Source organism: Rutilus rutilus (assembly GCF_951802725.1).
Source record: "Rutilus rutilus genome assembly, chromosome: 5".
NCBI lineage: Eukaryota > Metazoa > Chordata > Actinopteri > Cypriniformes > Leuciscidae > Rutilus > Rutilus rutilus.
In genome coordinates, this window is record NC_140213.1 from 1,355,873 (window position 1) to 1,369,886 (window position 14,014).

General features: G+C 40.1%; 4 protein-coding genes and 1 long non-coding RNA gene across 5 annotated transcripts; all 5 read right to left on the reverse strand.

Annotated features, from left to right (window-relative positions):
- Positions 1–765: 765 nt before the first annotated feature.
- LOC311290825 (galectin-4-like) lies at positions 766–2,857 on the reverse strand (the record flags this gene model as incomplete). The annotated part of the gene is made up of 7 exons (XM_084409538.1): positions 766–798; positions 868–1,066; positions 1,421–1,509; positions 1,749–1,865; positions 1,989–2,102; positions 2,195–2,393; positions 2,742–2,857. 7 exons carry the CDS (start codon positions 2,855–2,857, stop codon positions 766–768), a joined length of 867 nt encoding a protein of 288 aa, XP_084265664.1.
- Positions 2,858–3,403: 546 nt separating this feature from the next.
- Positions 3,404–4,184, reverse strand: LOC311290341. The gene is made up of 3 exons (XR_014627364.1): positions 4,152–4,184; positions 3,516–3,714; positions 3,404–3,423 (listed from the first exon to the last, which is right to left on the reverse strand). It is a non-coding gene; the product is annotated as an uncharacterized lncRNA (long non-coding RNA).
- A 19-nt stretch (positions 4,185–4,203) lies between these two features.
- Positions 4,204–5,588, reverse strand: LOC311290826 (galectin-7-like; the record flags this gene model as incomplete). Its single annotated transcript, XM_084409539.1, has 5 exons — positions 4,204–4,212; positions 4,480–4,596; positions 4,720–4,833; positions 4,926–5,124; positions 5,473–5,588. 5 exons carry the CDS (start codon positions 5,586–5,588, stop codon positions 4,204–4,206), a joined length of 555 nt encoding a protein of 184 aa, XP_084265665.1.
- A 556-nt stretch (positions 5,589–6,144) lies between these two features.
- Positions 6,145–6,909, reverse strand: LOC311290827 (galectin-4-like; the record flags this gene model as incomplete). The annotated part of the gene is made up of 3 exons (XM_084409540.1): positions 6,145–6,177; positions 6,247–6,445; positions 6,794–6,909. The coding sequence occupies 3 exons, from the start codon at positions 6,907–6,909 to the stop codon at positions 6,145–6,147; spliced, it is 348 nt and encodes a 115-aa protein (XP_084265666.1).
- A 556-nt stretch (positions 6,910–7,465) lies between these two features.
- Positions 7,466–10,004, reverse strand: LOC311290828 (galectin-4-like; the record flags this gene model as incomplete). Its single annotated transcript, XM_084409541.1, has 9 exons — positions 9,936–10,004; positions 9,701–9,789; positions 9,415–9,613; positions 9,203–9,316; positions 8,688–8,873; positions 8,442–8,558; positions 8,114–8,202; positions 7,568–7,766; positions 7,466–7,498 (listed from the first exon to the last, which is right to left on the reverse strand). The coding sequence occupies exons 1-9, from the start codon at positions 9,990–9,992 to the stop codon at positions 7,466–7,468; spliced, it is 1,083 nt and encodes a 360-aa protein (XP_084265667.1). The 5' UTR covers positions 9,993–10,004.
- Positions 10,005–14,014: the final 4,010 nt, after the last annotated feature.

Sequence of the window (14,014 nt, forward strand, 5' to 3'; positions counted from 1 at the left end):
ATCTGAGGATGTGGTCTATCCCTGACTGAACTCTAGTACTGCATTCATTTTATATTTGGTTGCATACCCGATGCCAAATAAATAATTGCTTACCGGTCAGCATTAATAGGAACAACTCCCTGCAAGTACAAGGCCATTCCTTCTCTCAGTCCTCCTGAAATTGGACCCACATAAGGAAGGCTCTGCAATAAGAACAAGAAAATCGGCATTATCCTATATTGACTAGATTCTTCTGGCAGGTTTTTAAAATCAATGAAATGGGACATTTAGAATTTCATTGTTTAAAAAGTGATCATCATAATCCTGAGACTATGGTGAGAAAATTTATCTTGAGTGAAGCAGTTCTCATGCACTGTTGTTTCATTTAGTACTTGCACTTTGTTGTGCATTCAGAAGTCACTGGAATGGAAAGGTCACTCACAGGGTTTTGGACTGGCTGCAAGATCTCTGACTGTACGTTGGAACGTCCCCCACGTGAGCTGCCCAAACTGATGATTTTTGTTGTAACTTCTGTAGGAAATGAAGATGTGCTCCAGTTCTAATGAGGGAACAGAGAGAGTGTATTTAGAAAGCTCTTTACTTTTAACGTCATTCTCACTGGATTCTGACAAAGTTTCAGTAATGCTGCAATATTTCCACAGCTGCAGGAAATGTAACTTACTTGTATGAAGCCAAAAAGGTTCACGGAAACATCTCCTTTGATATGTAATGCTGACACTTTTTCCAGTGGTAAACGATGCTTGAATGTGTACTGCTCCTTGCCATTCACGTATATCTGATGATCCAAAACAACACAACCTGTGTGAGGACAAGTTCCTAGATATCTTTTAGGGGTGCCCAATGAGTTTTGTGTTTCAAAGCACATACCTGATATCCTTCGGATTTGAGGACAGTGAACATCTCAAAAGCTTCTCCCTTTTTAAAGGGATTGTCAGAGACACTTTCCTCACTTCCCCATCCTCCACTGCTGAAGCTGTTCATGGCCACCTTCTGGTCCATTCGAGGGTTGAAGTGGAAAGCAATGTCATCAGTGTCAGATGGCCCGGTCTTGAAATTGATTTCAAACCTGCATGGAAGTTGAGAAATGTTGAATTAACCAAATCCAGATAATGACTCATCTCTCTACCTCAGGGGTTCCTAGTTCTCAACTCTGGCTCTCGAGATCCACTTTCCTGCAGAGTATAGCTCCAACCCTAAACAAACACACCTGAACATGTTAATCCCAATCTTCAGGACTACTGAAAGTTACAGGCAGGTTGGTTTGATCAAGGTTGGAGGAAACTCCTCAAGGAAGTAATCCTCATTACCTAACCCTAAGTCGGTGCATATCTGAGGATGTGGTCTATCCCTGACTGAACTCTAGTATTGCATTCATTTTATATTTGGTTGCATATCTGAGGCCAAATAAATAATTGCTTACCGGTCAGCATTAATAGGAACAACTCCCTGCAAGTACAAGGCCATTCCTTCTCTCAGTCCTCCTAAAATTGGACCCACATAAGGAAGGCTCTGCAATAAGAACAAGAAAGTAGGCATTATCCTGTATTGACTAGATTCTTCTGGCAGGTTTTTAAACTCAATGAAATGGGACATTTAGAATTTCATTGTTTAAAAAGTGATTATCATAATCCTGAGACTATGGTGAGACAATTTCTCTTGAGTGAAGCAGTTCTCATGCACTGTTGTTTCATTTAGTGCTTGCACTTTGTTGTGCATTCAGAAGTCACTGGAATGGAAAGGTCACTCACAGGGTTTTGGACTGGCTGCAAGATCTCTGACTGTACGGTGGAACGTCCCCCACATGAGCTGCCCAAACTGATGATTTTTGTTGCAATTTCTGTAGGAAATGAAGATGTGCTCCAGTTCTAATGAGGGAACAGAGAGAGTGTATTTAGAAAGCTCTTTACTTTTCACGTCATTCTCACTGGATTCTGACAAAGTTTTAGTAATGCTGCAATATTTCCACAGCTGCAGGAAATGAAACTTACTTGTATGAAGCCAAAAAGGTTCACGGAAACATCTCCTTTGATATGTAATGCTGACACTTTTTCCAGTGGTATACGGTGCTTGAATGTGTACTGCTCCTTGCCATTCACGTATATCTGATGATCCAAAACAACACAACCTGTGTGAGGACAAGTTCCTAGATATCTTTTAGGGGTGCGCAATGAGTTTTGTGTTTCAAAGCACATACCTGATATCCTTCGGATTTGAGGACAGTGAACATCTCAAAAGCTTCTCCCTTTTTAAAGGGATTGTCAGAGACACTTTCCTCACTTCCCCATCCTCCACTGCTGACGCTGTTCATGGCCACCTTCTGGTCCATTCGAGGGTTGAAGTGGAAAGCAATGTCATCAGTGTCAGATGGCCCGGTCTTGAAATTGATTTCAAACCTGCATGGAAGTTGAGAAATGTTGAATTAACCAAATCCAGATAATGACTCATCTCTCTACCTCAGGGGTTCTCAACTCTGGCTCTCGAGATCCACTGTCCTGCAGAGTATAGCTCCAACCCTAAACAAACACTCCTTAACATGTTAATGCCAATCTTCAGGACTACTGGAAAGTTACAGGCAGGTTGGTTTGATCACGGTTGAAGGAAACTCCTCAAGGAAGTAAACCTCATTACCTAACCCTAAGTCGGTGCATATCTGAGGATGTGGTCTATCCCTGACTGAACTCTAGTACTGCATTCATTTTATATTTGGTTGCATACCCGAGGCCAAATAAATAATTGCTTACCGGTCAGCATTAATAGGAACAACTCCCTGCAAGTACAAGGCCATTCCTTCTCTCAGTCCTCCTAAAATTGGACCCACATAAGGAAGGCTCTGCAATAAGAACAAGGAAATCGGCATTATCCTATATTGACTAGATTCTTCTGGCAGGTTTTTAAAATCAATGAAATGGGACATTTAGAACTTCATTGTTTAAAAAGTGATCATCATAATCCTGAGACTATGGTGAGAAAATTTCTCTTGAGTGAAGCAGTTCTCATGCACTGTTGTTTCATTTAGTACTTGCACTTTGTTGTGCATTCAGAAGTCACTGGAATGGAAAGGTCACTCACAGGGTTTTGGACTGGCTGCAAGATCTCTGACTGTACGATGGAACGTCCCCCACGTGAGCTGCCCAAACTGATGATTTTTGTTGTAACTTCTGTAGGAAATGAAGATGTGCTCCAGTTCTAATGAGGGAACAGAGAGAGTGTATTTAGAAAGCTCTTTACTTTTAACGTCATTCTCACTGGATTCTGACAAAGTTTCAGTAATGCTGCAATATTTCCACAGCTGCAGGAAATGTAACTTACTTGTATGAAGCCAAAAAGGTTCACGGAAACATCTCCTTTGATATGTAATGCTGACACTTTTTCCAGTGGTATACGATGCTTGAATGTGTACTGCTCCTTGCCATTCACGTATATCTGATGATCCAAAACAATACAACCTGTGTGAGGACAAGTTCCTAGATATCTTTTAGGGGTGCCCAATGAGTTTTGTGTTTCAAAGCACATACCTGATATCCTTCGGATTTGAGGACAGTGAACATCTCAAAAGCTTCTCCCTTTTTAAAGGGATTGTCAGAGACACTTTCCTCACTTCCCCATCCTCCACTGCTGAAGCTGTTCATGGCCACCTTCTGGTCCATTCGAGGGTTGAAGTGGAAAGCAATGTCATCAGTGTCAGATGGCCCGGTCTTGAAATTGATTTCAAACCTGCATGGAAGTTGAGAAATGTTGAATTAACCAAATCCAGATAATGACTCATCTCTCTACCTCAGGGGTTCCTAGTTCTCAACTCTGGCTCTCGAGATCCACTTTTTACATTTACATTTACATTTAGTCATTTAAATGTAAAAAGGGGATCTCGAGAGCCAGAGTTACTGGAATGGAGAGCCAACTTTCCTGCAGAGTATAGCTCCAACCCTAAACAAACACACCTGAACATGTTAATCCCAATCTTCAGGACTACTGAAAGTTACAGGCAGGTTGGTTTGATCAAGGTTGGAGGAAACTCCTCAAGGAAGTAATCCTCATTACCTAACCTTAAGTCGGTGCATATCTGAGGATGTGGTCTATCCCTGACTGAACTCTAGTATTGCATTCATTTTATATTTGGTTGCATATCTGAGGCCAAATAAATAATTGCTTACCGGTCAGCATTAATAGGAACAACTCCCTGCAAGTACAAGGCCATTCCATCTCTCAGTCCTCCTAAAATTGGACCCACATAAGGAAGGCTCTGCAATAAGAACAAGAAAGTAGGCATTATCCTGTATTGACTAGATTCTTCTGGCAGGTTTTTAAACTCAATGAAATGGGACATTTAGAATTTCATTGTTTAAAAAGTGATTATCATAATCCTGAGACTATGGTGAGACAATTTCTCTTGAGTGAAGCAGTTCTCATGCACTGTTGTTTCATTTAGTGCTTGCACTTTGTTGTGCATTCAGAAGTCACTGGAATGGAAAGGTCACTCACAGGGTTTTGGACTGGCTGCAAGATCTCTGACGTTACGGTGGAACGTCCCCCACATGAGATGCCCAAACTGATGATTTTTGTTGCAATTTCTGTAGGAAATGAAGATGTGCTCCAGTTCTAATGAGGGAACAGAGAGAGTGTATTTAGAAAGCTCTTTACTTTTCACGTCATTCTCACTGGATTCTGACAAAGTTTTAGTAATGCTGCAATATTTCCACAGCTGCAGGAAATGAAACTTACTTGTATGAAGCCAAAAAGGTTCACGGAAACATCTCCTTTGATATGTAATGCTGACACTTTTTCCAGTGGTATACGGTGCTTGAATGTACACTGCTCCTTGCCATTCACGTATATCTGATGATCCAAAACAACACAACCTGTGTGAGGACAAGTTCCTAGATATCTTTTAGGGGTGCGCAATGAGTTTTGTGTTTCAAAGCACATACCTGATATCCTTCGGATTTGAGGACAGTGAACATCTCAAAAGCTTCTCCCTTTTTAAAGGGATTGTCACAGACACTTTCCTCACTTCCCCATCCTCCACTGCTGAAGCTGTTCATGGCCACCTTCTGGTCCATTCGAGGGTTGAAGTGGAAAGCAATGTCATCAGTGTCAGATGGCCCGGTCTTGAAATTGATTTCAAACCTGCATGGAAGTTGAGAAATGTTGAATTAACCAAATCCAGATAATGACTCATCTCTCTACCTCAGGAGTTCTCAACTCTGGCTCTCGAGATCCACTGTCCTGCAGAGTATAGCTCCAACCCTAAACAAACACTCCTTAACATGTTAATGCCAATCTTCAGGACTACTGGAAAGTTACAGGCAGGTTGGTTTGATCACGGTTGAAGGAAACTCCTCAAGGAAGTAAACCTCATTACCTAACCCTAAGTCGGTGCATATCTGAGGATGTGGTCTATCCCTGACTGAACTCTAGTACTGCATTCATTTTATATTTGGTTGCATACCCGAGGCCAAATAAATAATTGCTTACCGGTCAGCATTAATAGGAACAACTCCCTGCAAGTACAAGGCCATTCCTTCTCTCAGTCCTCCTGAAATTGGACCCACATAAGGAAGGCTCTGCAATAAGAACAAGAAAATCGGCATTATCCTATATTGACTAGATTCTTCTGGCAGGTTTTTAAAATCAATGAAATGGGACATTTAGAATTTCATTGTTTAAAAAGTGATCATCATAATCCTGAGACTATGGTGAGAAAATTTCTCTTGAGTGAAGCAGTTCTCATGCACTGTTGTTTCATTTAGTACTTGCACTTTGTTGTGCATTCAGAAGTCACTGGAATGGAAAGGTCACTCACAGGGTTTTGGACTGGCTGCAAGATCTCTGACTGTACGTTGGAACGTCCCTCACGTGAGCTGCCCAAACTGATGATTTTTGTTGTAACTTCTGTAGGAAATGAAGATGTGCTCCAGTTCTAATGAGGGAACAGAGAGAGTGTATTTAGAAAGCTCTTTACTTTTAACGTCATTCTCACTGGATTCTGACAAAGTTTCAGTAATGCTGCAATATTTCCACAGCTGCAGGAAATGTAACTTACTTGTATGAAGCCAAAAAGGTTCACGGAAACATCTCCTTTGATATGTAATGCTGACACTTTTTCCAGTGGTAAACGATGCTTGAATGTGTACTGCTCCTTGCCATTCACGTATATCTGATGATCCAAAACAACACAACCTGTGTGAGGACAAGTTCCTAGATATCTTTTAGGGGTGCGCAATGAGTTTTGTGTTTCAAAGCACATACCTGATATCCTTCGGATTTGAGGACAGTGAACATCTCAAAAGCTTCTCCCTTTTTTAAGGGATTGTCACAGACACTTTCCTCACTTCCCCATCCTCCACTGCTGAAGCTGTTCATGGCCACCTTCTGGTCCATTCGAGGGTTGAAGTGGAAAGCAATGTCATCAGTGTCAGATGGCCCGGTCTTGAAATTGATTTCAAACCTGCATGGAAGTTGAGAAATGTTGAATTAACCAAATCCAGATAATGACTCATCTCTCTACCTCAGGGGTTCTCAACTCTGGCTCTCGAGATCCACTGTCCTGCAGAGTATAGCTCCAACCCTAAACAAACACTCCTTAACATGTTAATGCCAATCTTCAGGACTACTGGAAAGTTACAGGCAGGTTGGTTTGATCACGGTTGAAGGAAACTCCTCAAGGAAGTAAACCTCATTACCTAACCCTAAGTCGGTGCATATCTGAGGATGTGGTCTATCCCTGACTGAACTCTAGTACTGCATTCATTTTATATTTGGTTGCATACCCGAGGCCAAATAAATAATTGCTTACCGGTCAGCATTAATAGGAACAACTCCCTGCAAGTACAAGGCCATTCCTTCTCTCAGTCCTCCTGAAATTGGACCCACATAAGGAAGGCTCTGCAATAAGAACAAGAAAATAGGCATTATCCTATATTGACTAGATTCTTCTGGCAGGTTTTTAAACTCAATGAAATGGGACATTTAGAATTTCATTGTTTAAAAAGTGATCATCATAATCCTGAGACTATGGTGAGAAAATTTCTCTTGAGTGAAGCAGTTCTCATGCACTGTTGTTTCATTTAGTACTTGCACTTTGTTGTGCATTCAGAAGTCACTGGAATGGAAAGGTCACTCACAGGGTTTTGGACTGGCTGCAAGATCTCTGACTGTACGTTGGAACGTCCCCCACGTGAGCTGCCCAAACTGATGATTTTTGTTGTAACTTCTGTAGGAAATGAAGATGTGCTCCAGTTCTAATGAGGGAACAGAGAGAGTGTATTTAGAAAGCTCTTTACTTTTAACGTCATTCTCACTGGATTCTGACAAAGTTTCAGTAATGCTGCAATATTTCCACAGCTGCAGGAAATGTAACTTACTTGTATGAAGCCAAAAAGGTTCACGGAAACATCTCCTTTGATATGTAATGCTGACACTTTTTCCAGTGGTATACGATGCTTGAATGTGTACTGCTTCTTGCCATTCACGTATATCTGATGATCCAAAACAATACAACCTGTGTGAGGACAAGTTCCTAGATATCTTTTAGGGGTGCCCAATGAGTTTTGTGTTTCAAAGCACATACCTGATATCCTTCGGATTTGAGGACAGTGAACATCTCAAAAGCTTCTCCCTTTTTAAAGGGATTGTCAGAGACACTTTCCTCACTTCCCCATCCTCCACTGCTGAAGCTGTTCATGGCCACCTTCTGGTCCATTCGAGGGTTGAAGTGGAAAGCAATGTCATCAGTGTCAGATGGCCCGGTCTTGAAATTGATTTCAAACCTGCATGGAAGTTGAGAAATGTTGAATTAACCAAATCCAGATAATGACTCATCTCTCTACCTCAGGAGTTCTCAACTCTGGCTCTCGAGATCCACTGTCCTGCAGAGTATAGCTCCAACCCTAAACAAACACACCAGAACATCTTAATCCCAATCTTCTGGACTACTGAAAGTTACAGGCAGGTTGGTTTGATCAAGGTTGGAGGAAACTCCTCAAGGAAGTAAACCTCATTACCTAACCCTAAGTCGGTGCATATCTGAGGATGTGGTCTATCCCTGACTGAACTCTAGTATTGCATTCATTTTATATTTGGTTGCATATCCGAGGCCAAATAAATAATTGCTTACCGGTCAGCATTAATAGGAACAACTCCCTGCAAGTACAAGGCCATTCCTTCTCTCAGTCCTCCTAAAATTGGACCCACATAAGGAAGGCTCTGCAATAAGAACAAGAAAGTAGGCATTATCCTGTATTGACTAGATTCTTCTGGCAGGTTTTTAAACTCAATGAAATGGGACATTTAGAATTTCACTGTTTAAAAAGTGATCATCATAATCCTGAGACTATGGTAAAACAATTTCTCTTGAGTGAAACAGTTCTCACGCACTGTTGTTTCATTTAAGGCTTGCACTTTGTTGTGCATTCAGAAGTCACTGGAATGGAAAGGTCACTCACAGGGTTTTGGACTGGCTGCAAGATCTCTGACTGTACGGTGGAACGTCCCCCACATGAGCTGCCCAAACTGATGATTTTTGTTGTAACTTCTGTAGGAAATGAAGATGTGCTCCAGTTCTAATGAGGGAACAGAGAGAGTGTATTTAGAAAGCTCTTTACTTTTCATGTCATTCTCACTGGATTCTGACAAAGTAGTGCTTGCAGTTTATTGTGTTACTGAGTTCCTGTAAAGTTTCTGCTACTCACAGGATTTTGGACTGGGTTGCTCAATGAATATTCCGTCGTTGTTTGGAAAGATGACTGATTGTATTTGGTGCCCATCAAAGCCCAGCTTCCATTTAGCACAGATGATTGTTCATCAAAAGTCATAGTCCCATCCTGCAAGTTGATCAAACTTCCACCCTGCCGAAATATGGAGGATCCAGCCCAGCTCTGTTAAAGCAAGATTGTAAGAGTTGAATAACACAAACATTTGTATCATGTCTACGTGATATTGTTTACTTTTCATTTTTTTCACACACTTTAAAAACCATTGCTTTCTCTTATTCAAGTGGTCCTGCAGTGACATGAATTTTTGAAAAAATATTCCAGGTACTCTTCCAATTGTTGTTGCTGCAACAGTCACATACATGAGGACACAGTCAGCATACTGAAGCATTTATCTGTCTTCGGTATTATAGCCTAATGCCAAAATAACAGGAAAGCCTGTGCTTGAGTAATGACAACTAAATTCTGTAAAAAGAGGAGGATCACTCACTCACCTCAGTGAACACCACGTTGGTTAAAGAAACCTCTCCTGCAACACTCAGAGCGATGACGCGTTCCAGAGATATACGATGCTGAAATCGGCCAACTTCACATCCACTCAAATACACCTTCAGATTGAAAATTACTATGTTCAGATTTCTTATCCTATTTATTTTAGCCTTTGCACAATTTACCCATTGAATAGATTCAAAACATTAAAACAAACCTGATAATTTTCTGAATTTACGGCAATGACCAGATCAAAGCTGCTCCCCTGTTTTAAAGGTAGTTGCAGTGTCTCCTCTTTTCCCCAAGATCCATTTTGCTGGCTGTTTAGGACTATGCAGTTGCTGCTAAACTGGGGTCTGATTTGAAAGGCAATGTCATCTCCTTCAGACTTCCCACACTTCAGATTCACCTCAAAGCTGCAATGATTATAAACAATGTGAAGTGAACTAGTTACTCAAACAAAATTGCATTTCTTTTCTCTAGTCTTGAAAAGAAAGATTCACCTATCAGATCTAGATGGAACAGTTCCCTGAATGAAGATGGCTTTCCCAGCTTTCAGTCCTCCAGAGATAGGACTCTCGTAGGGGATGCTCTGCATAGTAAAAAGGTATTCTGTATGTTATGGTAAAGTTCACAATGTGCAAATGACTCAAATATACTCTGAAAATGCACAAAAGAAAACAATGTAGAAAGGCTAGTGTAAGTCAGGAGTGCATGAAAGTCAGAGGGATCACTCACAAAGCCGGAGAAAGTCTGGAAGCTTGACTGGAACGTTGACTGAAACTCAAAGCTCATGTTGTCGGCCACTCAGGAAGATGAGCTGATGCACTGCTGGATCTTCTGGATTCGGGATGAGTGCTGCAGGTGGTGGTCTTGGGTTTTATACTCTCTGTGGGTGGGAGTGGTTCAGTCTTCAGGGCACTTTTAGCCACAAGGCATTTCAAAATTGCATAATGGGTTCATTTCAGCTTAGCAAAAATTTCAAGCTATGATGGATAGGATTATTTGCGTTTTTGCAACAGTTTTGCCCAAAGCCACATTGTGCATCGGCGTTCAAAGATCTCTGCATGAAATGATAATTCGCCTGCTGTCAGAGTTTTAGTTACAAGCAGTTCTTGGTAGATTACTTACAAATTGTAGTCCATTACTGAAAACAAATTACATGATAAAAATCCATTACATTACACATTTTAGGTAATATAATCTGACTACTTTTATTACTTTTAGATTACTTTTGACTTAACATGTTTCTAGCATTAACTTGAATAATATCTAATATTATTGAAAAAAAATAAAATAAATAATAATAAGTGCATTAAACAGTACATTATGTCAGGATTTCTCAAACTCGTGTTTGGGAAGGAACTGTATATAATTAAAGTCCCCTGAATTGCACAAAACTGAACGGCTTTCTGAACATGTGTAGGCTTTGTCTTTTTAAGAAAGGAAAATGTATTGATAAAAAAAGAATTAGGGAGAATGAAAATATTCTTAATAAATATTGTCATTTTGTTAATTTTAAGTTATCATGTAATCAATAAAAAAGTAACTGTAGTCTGATTATGAGTATTTTAAAATGCAATATACTCTAATTACAAATGCTTAATTTCTGCAATCTGATTACGTAATATAGATTACATGTAATCAGTTACTACCCAGAATTGATTATAAGCATACCTGCAATCAGGAGCTGTAGCTTCTATTTTTTTTTTTTAACATTATGTTAAATTGTATTAAACTTCAATTCAAGAGCAGTTCATGATAGACATTGTCAGGTCCATGCAAGGCCTGATGCACAAATCCAACATTTTGAGCTTGTACAGCTGAGCTCCTGGTTGGCAAGTTGGAATATAAAAACAACCAGAATGCATGTTTCTTCATCTTGAGCTTTGCCGTTTTTCACACCAATCTAGAATTATGCATCAATCGCAATGTTTAAGCTTAGTAATCAAGCAAAAATCCATGTTTGATTATGCTTAAAGGTTCCAGTGTTACATCTAATCTACTACAGCGTGCATTTACTACTTTTTTACTAATAGTATTGTTAATTTTTTTCAAGGTTGTGTCTCCTCATTGTTGCTAACGATGTATGGATTAGTTCAGCTCGTTAATGTTGTTGTATGATCTCAAGAAGGAGTGTGACAGTTGTATAATTTATTGCACATTGTGAAATCTTCATCAGACCGGTTCGAGCCCGAGGGCAGACGCTGGGATTCTGATAATGAGAATTCTGCTGACTGAGCAAAGCATTTGATAAAGTTCATAAAGTGAAAATCACAACACAATACTGTTCTTTCTTAAAGCTTTACACATCTCATCTCTGAAAGGAAGGATTTCCAATAAAACTCATTAAATAAAAACCTCTGTAAGCTATTGTGTGGTTTGAGGCACTTACTGTACAGTTCTATCAAAGAATGTTTCTTAATAAGAATCAAGCAATAAATTTGGCTAAATATTAAGTTACAGAATTAACTAAATTTGTGTTTTAACACAATTTGCAGTCCAATATAGTTCCGCCATATCACAAACAGTTTATGACTATTTAGTTTCAATTAATGAATTTGCATATGACTTGCTTAACAGCTGGACAGGTTACATAAAGCTGTTGTTGGATTTGATTATATTTGTGGCACTTCTGTGGTTGTGTTCACTGAGATAAAGGGGTTTGAGTGATTCATTATCAGTATCTAACCTGACGAAAATATATTTATTCAATGTTGTCTACATTATATTTCATCTGCCGCAGCATTGTGAGCTTTTGTAAAGATACGTTTAGCCATTAACTTTTAAATGCATCATTATTGTCAAATTGTAAACACATGAGGAGAGTCTCCGCATGAAAGACCCACGACTGCAGATGAACATGCAACTACATTTCTCTCCGAAACAGTAGGAAATTAAATTAGATTGAATGGAGGATTTGAACTGTGACAAGATGATTGACAGGGCAGTTTACGGTGACAGATCTGTCCATTAAAGATGATGAAGTAGTGTGTCCCAAAGCTTGCCTACTCTTTCGCTACACACTACACACGTCTTCACAAAACGAGTACATACTTTTAGGGCGTAGTGTACGTAGGCGAATTGGGACGCAGCACAAGTTACGCTGTTAGTTACGCTTGCGCAGGACAGATTGAAAACAGCTTCAACATTATTGCATAAGGTTTTGTACTTTAATACCTAATTCAAAGTACATCTGATGTGACTTAGATCAAAAACTTACTTTATCTGGACAATAACTTTATTCTAGATCTGCTGTAAAGCCAAAACAATCTCTGTTACTGTAATCTCCTGTTATCACTGTAAAGCTGCTGTGAAACATCTGTGTTGTTAAAGCGCTGTATAAATGAAGGAGACTTGACTGATCAAGCGCCGGTGGTCTTCCCTCTAGTGCCCTGCATAAACTCATTATGTCATTTACATCGCAAGCATGATCTCGGTTATCAAGTAAAATTTTGCCAACATGCCAGTACAAGTATACTAAGATGAGTAATAAAGTTAGCAACTGAAGGCAGGGAAAAACTTGTTTTGTCGATGTGCAAATTTTTTGAATGTTTGCATGTAAAATCTTTATCTTGCTGAACATTTGTGTTTATCATTAAGGGCCTGAAGGCGGATCATAACCCCCTTTTTAACATTTTTTTTCAACTGCTTACACACAGAATCCTCACTTGTAACACAATTTCTGAAACCTGACACTCAAACACCAGATCCACACACCAAATCTGCAGAACCACACACTAATTCTCGGCCTTCGACTCAGTTTTCAATTTCATAAAACACTTTTTGCAAATCACAACACACACACACACACACACACACACACACACACACACACACACACACACACACACACACACACACACACACACACACACACACACAACACACACACACAAACACACACACACACACACACTCCTCACATTCACACACACACACACACACACACACACACACACACACACACACACACACACATGTCTGGTTCACTATCTTTGTGGGGACTCTCCATAGACGTAATGGTTTTTATACCGTACAAACTGTATATTCTGTCCCCTTACACTAACCCTACCCCTAAACCTACCCATCACACACACACACACACTAACCCAACCCCTAAACCTACCCATCACACACACACACACACTAACCCTACCCCTAAACCTGCCCATCACACACACACACTAACCCAACCCCTAAACCTACCCATCACACACACACACTAACCCTACCCCTAAACCTACCCATCACAGGAAACATTCTGCATTTTTACTTTCTCAAAACAACTCATCCTGTGTGACCGCTGGCTGGTCCCCACAATGGAGGTGATCTCAGGTTTTACTATCCTTGTGGGGACATTTGGTTCCCACAATGTAATATAAACACACACACACACACACACACACACACACACACACACACACACACACACACACACACACACACACACACACACACACACACACACACACACACACACACACACACACACACACACTCACTCACACACACTCCTCACACACACAATTCTCTATGAAATAAAAAACAATCTAACAGGAACAATCTTGATTTCCTTTTTCAAACACAACCTATCAACACACACACACACACATTTAAATTCTTTATTTGAATTAGAAGATAAGCATATATAATGGCATAATCCAAATTTGACAGAAAGGTGTACAACAGCAGCTAATATCTCAGTCCATTATGCACATTAAGGGTAAAGGTGGCGCCTGCGCCTCCATATGTAGAGGCTACCGATTACTGCTGATACAGAGCAATATCTTATCAGTTTTTTGGCCTTGTTCTTA